Genomic DNA, 10,427 nt, shown 5'->3' with positions numbered 1-10,427 from the left:
GTGGCAGCGAACCCAGTATTGTTTTGAAAACATTCAGCCAAGCAGTCTTATCAATACTAGGCATTGGCACCAGGCTGCACTAATTCTTAACGGTTCTAGCTTCCAGAGAGTCCCTCAGAACAAGGAAAGCATTTGGGTTTTGTTCTGCTTCAGTGAGGTCAATGTCTGGTTGCACCTGAACTGTTTTTTACAATGACACACTATTTTTCTAAACATATAATTTGCAAAACTACAGCTACTGTGACGCATCTCAAATTCTAAGAAGGATTCCTACAGAACACCCAACCGTGAAAACACAAAACGCACTGCTATTGGTGAACAATTTTTTCTTGCCAAAGGTGTGTTAATAGGAAATGAAGATCTAAGATGAAAAATGTCTTGATATTTAAAAAAAAAAAGGGGGGGGGAATGAAAAATATCCATAGAAATTTAAGTAAAACAGTCCATTAAGGTAGATCTTAAGCAACACTTAGAAGAACCTGAAGCTACAACTGAAATCAAGGAAAATCTAGTTGTTTTAGTTGTTACACTCTGAGATGTCTCACCCTGCACGCAATATGGAAGCTATGGTGGCAGGCAGTATGATCATTTATTTGTTAAACTTTATGTATCAATTCAGCTTTCCCCATGATTCTTAAAATTTCACTCAGACTTTTTTTTTAAAAAGTTTGCCAATATGATTAATTTTCCCCTAAACTTTTTATTCCTGTACTGCAATCTGATTGCCTTAACACTTATTTAAAAAAAAAAAAAAAGCTCTTAATTGTTACTCAGTCTTGGTTGTCTTTGCTTGTTACAGGTCAATCTGTCAATATGTGTGTGAAGAACATATAAATCTGTTTCTCTTTAACCATGTCATGATTCCTTACAAGGTGTCAGACACTGTCATCCATGACACATTGCTTGTCCCAGAGTTAAAGAACTCCAGACAAGGCAGAGTTTTTGTAATGCCCACCTAGGACCACTGAGCTACATCCCTTTGTGGCAAGCTCGTGGTGAGCCCTATGGAAGCCTTACGAGATGACCCTGTTCAACAGATATGGCAGACAAATGGCTACTAACTTAAATCTTTTTGGATGGACAGGTACTCGCAGAGCATTCACAGATGCAGTTGTGTGTTGACTTTTCCTGTGCCTCTCTCTGTAGGACACTCAACAGCCAGCTGCTACTTTTAACAACGTCTCCACCCCTCTACTGGCATCACTGTCATTTTCCTACAGGGAGCGGCATTGGTGATGTCATGACATTCCCTGCTTTGACATTCCAGAGCTGTGGTCTCTCTCCTCTTCTGCTCCCCCTCCACCCCAGTCCTAAGCCACAAGGAATAATGCATCAATGAGAAGGTGAGGTGTCCTCCAAGCCCAGCAGCTCCTTTATAAGTCTCTCACCAAACTGTGCCCGGCTGTATCTTTTCACGTGATAGGCATCTGACATTTTGTACAGGATGTAGGCATTGTTTATGGCAATGCTGATGGTAAACCAGAACACTTGTTGCCAGGTCTTGTTTGGTTTATGAGAAATGAAATACCTATGAAAGGGGGAGAGAGGGAAAAGATAATCAACATTCAAACCCTTCTACGTGTGTCCTGCTGGGAGGCAAGAAAAGTGACCTCAGACATTCTGCAGGCCCAGGAGCTCTCATTGGGACACTATGCCAGCTGTTCATTGTTACTGTCTTAAGGGACATGTTCAACAATATGTTTGATAACTCTTTGTTGTAGTAGTTATGAGAGAGTCTCTAGTCTCCCTTTTTGGTGCAACGTTCGGTTGTCTGTCTTGCATTTTTCTGCCCTCATCAGAAAGTCCTACTCCAAGGTTGCCGATAGATCACATCAGGGCAAAAATGCACAATGGAAAAGGATGGAAAAGGCCTGTTTTGGTCACCTAGCAGTGCAGGATTGGTCACTTCAGTACCTTCAGTCTCCATCCAGTTTTCAGTGTGCCAAGTGGTGGAGCTTCCACCACTTCCCTTGGCAACCTATGCTGTAGCCAAATATATCTCACTTGCAGGAAACTTTTCCTGAGATTTAGCCTAAATTTTCCCTCAGTTAACTTCATACCATCAATCCTACTTCATTCCCTCGTACCACCCCAAATACTCATACACTGATGTTCACATCCTTCCCATGCTTGTAGACTTGTGATTCCCACCCCATTATTCATTGGCTTGCCAATTTGTATTAACGAATCCGGTTAATCCCTCTGTCCCAATGATTTCTCTTCTCTAAACTTCCTCCAGTTGCTCAATATCTTTCTGGCAATGAGATGCCCAAAATGGAGTCCTCTATTGCAGTAATATACAATATGGCAATATAATAGTTTGCCCCTCTCTTCCAAACGAGTTCCCCAAATAGTGCTCAGCAGGCAGCTCTTCCCCTTACAGTACTCCACAATGAGGCATTTGGTCTAGATCCTCAAAGATATTTAGGTGCCGAACTCCCACTGAAATCAGTGGGAGTTAAGCACCTCAGTACCTGCTGTACTAACTCCCAGAGAAAGTGGGTAATGCTCTAAGAGCCGTGTTCTGGTTACAGTTTTCAAAACTGCTTCAGGTTCAGCACCAAATCACAACCAGGTCCACCAGCTAAAACAGCAAAAGCCAGAGGTCCAGATTTGCTGTACAGCACCAGCTGCTGTGAGCCTGGGGAAAGCTTATGGCTTAGTAAGCATTCTTTTCTTTGTTGAACCAAACCATGATGCAATTTGAATTTATCCAGAACCCATTTCCTTTGTTTTAAAAATGGCACATTTTACTGACTTCCTGTCTGAGAATCTGCATGTGTATTTGGAAGCAACAGACCTTAGGGATGGGGGAGGGCCCAGTCAGTCACCTTGCGCATTGTCGTCTTCGTGCAGAACTGTTTCCTTATATTACTGAGACCTAATGCTAGGCTGGCGGTTGTATACAGGGATTAGGGGTGAGCTCCACAAAGGGACTTGGGTATTGCAACATTGAACACTATGGCATCTAACTTCTGGGTACCTAGAAAATCAGTGGAACAACCCTGTGATCTGCAAAACTGAGTTAAGCGCCTAGGCTCCCTATAAAAGGAATGGGGAAAGACCGGTGCCTAAGAATGTGATCCACAAAGCCAGCATGCTAGGTGGGGAATAGCCTAAGCTAGCCATTGGGAGATGCGTGCTAAGGGGTGTGTGCTAAGCCTCAGGCAGAGGAGGGAATTGAATGTGGGGGTCTGATCTCCCAGGGGCATATTCTAACTACTGAACTAAAAGTTACAAGCTCACCGCCTCTTTCTTTGGCTGGATTTTGAATGGGACCCAATCCAATCATGCTCAGAGGCTACCTATCCGATCAGATCTCTCACATGACTTAGATGGCTGAACACTTGTCTTTCCCTGGTTTGTGACTTACTCTAGGGCTTAGGCAGATGCCTAGAGGGAGGTACCAGCCTGCATGCCCAGAGGCAGAAACTTAGGCGCCAATTGAGTTTAGGCATCTACAAGGTTCAGTGGAAGTTTTGTGGATGGCAGTGGACCCAAGACTGGGACTTAGCCAGCTCAACCTGCGACTTAAGCACCTAACGCCTTTCATGGATCCCAACCCATGTATAGATGTAATAAAATATAGCTCATAAAATGGCTGCCATAACTGTGCTTCACTGAATGCTATCTGCCAAAATACACCTGTGATCCAGTGTACGACCAGAAAGGAAATACACGGGAATGTCTATTTAGGGTCATCATCCAAGCTGAGCAAAAAGCACTAACCAAACCGCCTAAATCGTGAAAAGTTTATTTTTAAAGACGTCTCACGTAGTCATTCAGCCTTGGCAAAATGGTCATGTAAATTTGCCAAGTGAGGCACAAAACCTACTCACATACTCTTGCCATTAGGATTATCGGGGCAAAAAAAATGTTGCGAACCCACAGGAAGACCGCTACTTGTCCATGGCAAGAAAGCTTGTGTACAGCTGATTAAAGTGCTCTTAGTAGCACAGGTAAGGAACAGGGTTTTTTAATGGCCTTTTAGGCAAATAATATCCCTTAAAAATCAAGGATACAAAAACAACCCCAGATAGGCAAGGAGGAAATTAAGAATCTGTGAAAGGACCTGCCCAGCTCCAGGGAAAGTGCAGAGGCTGCTAATTATGGAGAGTCCTGCAGCTGATGCTCACTAAGGGTAGACCTAGAGAAGGCAGCTATAGCAAAGAAACAGAATTTCTCTTGCTTTTGTAGTTATGACCTGGATCAAAGCTGCTGTAACTGGTGCCTGGGTGCAGCTGGATTATAGCACGGTGAAGCTGGTGACTGACAGGGTACTGGAAGGCAGTAGAAACACCTGGTAGTCTTAGGCTATGTCTACACTACCACTTATATCGCACATGGGTGTGAATATTCCACCCACTGGGCAACACAAGTTACACTGACCTAAGCGCTAGTGTGTCTCCCACCAACATAGCTTCTGCTGCTTGCGGAGGTGGTTTTATTATGCCAACAGGAGAACTCTCTCCCGTGAGCACTGAGTGTTCACCAGACGTGCTGGTTTGGCCCTAAACCCAAACTTTAGCCTAAACCTAATGTGGATCCACCACCACCTTGGTTCTTCTCTCTCAAATGGCTCTCTAGCTATGTCATTTAAATACTCCAAGGATGCAATTCTCATGGTGTTTTGCCTGACGAATGGACAGACAGGAGTATTGCAGTGCTGTTTTGGATCTGGTCCAGCTTTGCTGAATTATGCAAGATGGGAAGCGGGGAGGAAAGGATATTCTGAGTTTAATCAGTACTGTTGTTCATATCTAACTCCTACACAAATTCCCAAGATAATGGTCAGCAGTGCAGCTTGCTCCCCCTAGGAAAATCATATGCAAAGAAATAGAGCCTGCTTCCACTTGTTCTGAAGTCTGAGAGTTTTGCCATTGAATTTAATGAGGGCAGGATCGTGCTCCTAGTCTCTCCTCAAAATCCAAGAAAGGTTCAAATGTCCCAGTAACAGGGGATTCACCCACACACCATCCCACCCACTTACTTGCTGTATTTGTCGTCATATTTGCAGATATAGCTAAGATGAGCAGCAAAAGCTTCTACTGCCAACGGGCATGGGATCTCGCCACTTTTTCTCTTAATTATAACTCCTGCATCAATTAAAAAAAAACAAAACACAGCCATTGAGTCTTAATTGTTGTGTTAGCATCAGTGTTACCCCCTATAATAGACTGTCTGAAAAGGGGATTTGAGACCAGCTACTTAGTCTGCCAGCACTAGCAAGAACCTTCTATGCCGAAAATAAACCTTGTTGATCCTGAATTTGCTTTCCTTCTCCCACCCCTCTTCTCAGTCCAACTGGCACCTGGAAGATGGTATCATATACCTTGCTAGTAGTGTGCAGGCCAAAGCAGCTGTGTGGAAGATGCAAGAGAGGTTGGTTTTAAAAAAAAAAAAAAAAGGTCAAAACACAAACTTGAACTCTTTCCAGAGCTCCAACTATGGGCCCTTTATAGTGGGGCACCTGTTGGCCAGATTTCATGTGGTGGTGATTGCTTCTTGATGCACCATTATCTTGTTGACGTGCTAAATCCGAACTTGCAAAAGTTCAGCTTTGATTCACTGGGACAGAATGCTGTGGGTTTGGATTCTGGTGTGTACTGTTTGTCTAGCCCTTCTTCATGGACTGTGACGCTAGCAGGTACTGAAGAGCAATGGTTACCATGGGATGTGATGATCACCTCTGTTGCAGTTGTAAGCCTTAAGGTAGTGGGGTCTACAGGGAGCACTGCAAGCCAAGCAGCTGGTTTCAGACACAGCTGCAAACTGTCTTAGGCTGGTGTTATATGCTGCAGACACCACCTGCTCACCATGATTCATCCTTAGGGTGAGACACTTCCCCTCTTCCCAGCTGTACTGCTTCCACACTGTCTTTGCCCCTGCATTTGTATCCAGATCTCTCTCACTCCTGCAAGGAAACTGATGAGACCAGTGGTCTGGAGAAGGGAAAGGTTCATGAAGCATGGTTAGAAGTCCAGTCCAGGCCTGCCTGGTGTGATGGGGTGAAGAGTCAGAGAAGCATTTGTAATTAATTTCCAGATGTCTTGTATGAAGTTTCTGCCGGAGGCACTTGTCTGTGCTCTGTTACCACCCCGTGCCCAAGGAAATGGGACTTGTGCTCATTTTGTAAATAAACCATACGAAAGAAATCCTGGACTCCACGTCACTGAGTTCTGCTTCAAGCAGGGACACTGACACACCTGTTGCTGCTCAGCAAAGGGGCAATACAATTTGCCAGGCAGCAGTAGGTTTGGGGGCCTCAAAGGTCATTTTCCTGTTTGGAGCAGAAATCTGACACGGAGTCTGGTATTTTCTCCATATACATTTAGGGTGGGATCCACAGAGGGACTAGGGTGTTGCAATCCTCAGCATCATGGCACCTAGAAAAAAATCACAGGGACACCACCATGCTCCACAAAGCTGAGGTAGGCGCTTTCTCTCTCCCCATTCATTACGCAGGGAGCCTAGGTACCTAAGAATGTGATCCACAAAAGCCAGCATGCTAGGTGGGGTGCAGCCTAAGTTAGCTAATGGGAGATAACAACAAGGGCTGGGTGCGAATCCCCACCCCTCTCTTGGAGATAGGGGCCTCTATATGGACTGCAAGGAGCTGCCTAACTCTGCTTCGGGATCCATGAACGGTAACCAGCCACCTCAAGTCAGGCGGCTTAGGCACCTAACTAATTTCTTGTGAGAATGAGGTAGGCGCCTGCCTCACTCTACACACAACACCCAGTGGTGGTAATGCAACCACCTACCCCGTAATCTTTAGCCCAGTGGTTAGAGCAGAGATGTGAGGAAAACCCAGGTTCAATTCCCCACTCCCTGCCAGAGGAGGAGAGAGGATTTGAACAGGGGTTTCCTGCCTCTCAGGAGCATTTGTTAACTACTGGCCTATTTGAACACGGGGCTCCCCCTATCTCAACCTGTTAAGGCTGTTTCACTGTGACTAAAGAATGATTAGAGCGAGGGAACGGGGCCTGGGGTCTCCTGCCTCCCAGGTGGATGCCTTAACCACTGGACTACACAACCATTCCCCCTCTTGTGTTCTCTCTGGCCCAATGATCGTTCCACTCTGGATAAATACTTAAATAGTCATGGGGCCAGAGAGTGAGAGCCTGGGTGTGAGTGAGGGAATGACTCTGTAGCCCTTTGCTTAGGGTACCCACCGGGGAGGTGGGGCTTCAAAGCCTGAGCCGTAACTTCCAAGCACTATCTACACAGCTATTACTACAGTGCTATTGTGAGCTTCACTAGTACGGTCACTCTGGGCTGGGAGGCTCACTGCTGTGGGCTGCGTAGATATAACCCCAGCGACTCCAGGGACTAATGTCATCAGGCAGCTTTTTTCAGTTTTCACTCAGGCCAGACTAGCCCCTGTGTTGACTGGCTGTTTGTTCCATCTCCCTCCCTCCCAGTCATGTCACCCTCACACCACCTTGCCTCCATGCTCCCCTTCTTCCTGCCTTCTCCCTGTCTTTTTTGTCTTTCTGTTTAAATGTATTCCCTCCTAACTAAAACCCTCCCGAGGACCCACTTTTAAATCAAGATAGGATGTTTTGCTAAAAGCTCTGCTCTAGGAATGATTGTGGGGAAGTTCTCTGGCCTGTGCTATACAGGAAGTCAGACTGGATGATCACAATGCTCCCATCTGGCCTTGGAATCTCTGAATCACTCCTTGGGGGGAAAACTGTGGCACTAACATGATGTTTGCAAACCATCATTCTATTCTCTCTGCTGGTGTTTTCTATTCTTTTCCCTTAGGCTTTGTCTGTCTGGTGTATTGAAACTGTAAACTCTTCGAAGCAGGGACTGTCTCTCTCACTCCGTACAGTGCCTAGCACAATGGAACCCTGTTCTTCACTGTGTCCTAGGCACTATCCTAATTCCTCCTGGAAGGCAGTTCTGCTTGGCTGAAGTTACTGAGACACATAGGATTAAGGTGCCTTGTGTTTGGTCCCACTTTTAGTCACTGTCTCATTTTGGATGAGATCCCAGAATCCTCCTGGCTCTCTGGTCTTTCCTGAATCTTCTAAACCATTAAATTACTTCATAAGACATCCAGACCAAAATTGTTACTCATGTTTTGATTACAGGCTTGAGAATTAAATTCCTTTGGCTAGAAGTCCAATTCCCTCCATTATCTTTGACAAGTCCCTTATGACACCCTACTTGGCAGGCCCTGTTTTGAATGTAAGACTCACAGCACATACTAGGTGTCATATTTATGACTGATCCATATGACTATTTATTTGAAGTCTTTGAGTGACAGATTTTAATGAGTCCCAAATGTTGTTAGAGCAGAGTATGAGGCATAATAAGTGTAAATATAACATGGGGGACAAGGGGGGGAAAATCCTTAAAGCTGACAAAACCAATATTTCTTATTGCCCTCAACATACCCAGTAAGGGTATTTTAATTTTCTTTGATGGAATAGTCCTTAAAGATCTGACTGACTGTGTGAAGAGAAGATTCTTTCCCCTAGTAGGTCTGGACAGTATAAGATCTGTTTAGTGCAGGTGTTTTTGGTGAAACTTTTTTTGGATTTTAGAATTTCCTTTGATTCGCCTTCCACCATTCACTTCCAGTAAAAATGTGTGATTACAGCTACATGGGCACCATGTACTCAATCTTATTTTCCATTATAGACTGTTTAAGTGTTTCTATTTCTGGAATGTGAATAGGTTTATCTTCTAGCACAGAGGTGGGCAAACGTTTTAGGCTGAGGGCCACATCTGGGTGGGGAAATTGTATGCAGGGCCGGGGCAGGGGGTTGGGATGTGGGAGGGGTGCGGTGTACAGGAATGGGCTCAGGGCAAGAGATTGGGGCAGAGAAGGGGTGCGGGTTGTATGAGGGGACTCAGGGAAGGGAGTTGGGGTGCGAGGTGCAGCAGGGGGCTCAGGGTAGGGAGTTGGGGGGAGGGGTGCAGGCAGGGGGCTCAGGGCAGGGAGTTGGGGGGAGGGGTGCAGGAGGGATTCGGGCTCTGGCCCGGCACCGCTTACCTAAAGTGGCTCCAGGGTGGCAGCCTGCCCTGGCCCCATGCCACGCCGCTCTGGGAAGCAGCTGGCACCACGTCCCTGCGTGGCCCCTGGGTGCGGGGAGCACAGGGCTCTGTGCGCTGCCCTTGCTGCACCGCCAGATACCTCCCCCGAAGTGCCTATTGGCCACGGTTCCCTGTTTCCATCCAATGGGAGCTGCGAGGGGGGGGCAGTGCCTGGATGCAAGGACAATGCACGTAGCCCTCTGCCCCCCCCGCGCCACGGTGCCAGCCGCTTCTGAGAGCGGCACCACAGGGGACAATCCCACGGGCTGGATCCAAAGTCCTGAGGGGCTGGATCTGGCCCACAGGCCGTAATTTGCCCACCCCTGTTCTAGCACTTCACAAGCTTGGTTCAAGCCATTGGTAGGAGAGGGCCTAGCAAAGTTCCCCAGAAGGAGGCTGGGGTGGCACAAATTGCTCAAAACTTTGGCACTGCCTTGGAAATCCCTCTGGTCAACAATGCTCCAGTAGATAGCCCTGGCTGGGAGGTGGCATGGCCAGGATACATGATGATGTGCTCAGGCAGCAGACCCTCATAAGGTGTCTTTGCTAACAGGGCTCCTATGTAGCCCTTCCCCTGGTGGAGCTCCCAGGGAAGTACTGTGTTGCAAACCCTGCTTGATCTTTCCTGGGTTGTGGAGAGAGGTGGGCAGTGCTGCTAACTCTTGTGATTTTTTTTTTTTTTTTTTTTTTGGAAATCGCAACTCTTATGATAGTGTATGTGGTGGTTTTCCCTTAATGCTCCAGCTCCTGGCATCATGTGATTGTGAGAATCTCAGCTTTTATTGGAAGGGGAGGGGGGAAAGTGAGCCATGGTTACAGAGAAGCTTGAAAATGTGACCCAAGCGCATGCTAAAGCTTCAGCCACCAGAAGGCAAATAAAACCACCCAAAATGTTGGGTTTTTTTGTTTTTAAACTATGACTCGTGATTTTTGAACAGTAGGGTTGGTAATCCTAGGAGCAGCTTTCATCTTCTGGGGCTGCTGTTGGGGTGCATGCACCAAGAGGGGTGAACAGAGCACTGCAGGTTCGAAGTTCTGTACGGATATCATCTAATAAATCCTCAAAGTCCCATGATGTAAGGCAATGCGTAGACCTGAATTTCCATAGTTTTAAAAGGTCTGAAGTATAATTCTACTGCAACGCGTTCCCCCACCAGACCCATCAGTGAATTCTCGTGAAGGGCATTTGGAAGTTTAGGGCCAAAATCCTCAACTAGTGTAAATTGCTGAAGTCATTCAGTTTGTTTTATAATAAATTATTCTGCTTCCCTCCAGACTTTCAGGTTCTGGCCCTTTTATGAGCTAAACATTTCAGAGAACTAATTCAACGTAAGTAGTGAGGGCTGCTCCTCCGCACAGCACCCTCTGGGCCCAGA

General features: G+C 46.4%; 1 protein-coding gene across 1 annotated transcript in view; it reads right to left on the bottom strand.

Annotated features, from left to right (window-relative positions):
• Window positions 1-597: 597 nt before the first annotated feature.
• PGBD5 (piggyBac transposable element derived 5) overlaps window positions 598-10,427 on the bottom strand; it is a 93,041-nt gene continuing 83,211 nt past the window's right edge. Inside the window, exons 6-7 of the mRNA XM_084623352.1 lie at window positions 4,991-5,096; window positions 598-1,528 (exon numbers count right to left, since the gene is read on the bottom strand). Of these exons, the coding sequence (XP_084479478.1) occupies window positions 1,333-1,528; window positions 4,991-5,096 (302 nt within the window). The 3' untranslated portion in view covers window positions 598-1,332. The remainder of the gene's footprint in view (window positions 1,529-4,990; window positions 5,097-10,427) is intronic.

Source organism: Lepidochelys olivacea (genome assembly GCF_965140295.1).
Source record: "Lepidochelys olivacea isolate rLepOli2 genome assembly, chromosome: 3".
NCBI lineage: Eukaryota > Metazoa > Chordata > Testudines > Cheloniidae > Lepidochelys > Lepidochelys olivacea.
The sequence above is the reverse complement of the archived record's forward strand: the minus strand, read 5'-3'. Positions and strand labels throughout refer to the sequence as shown.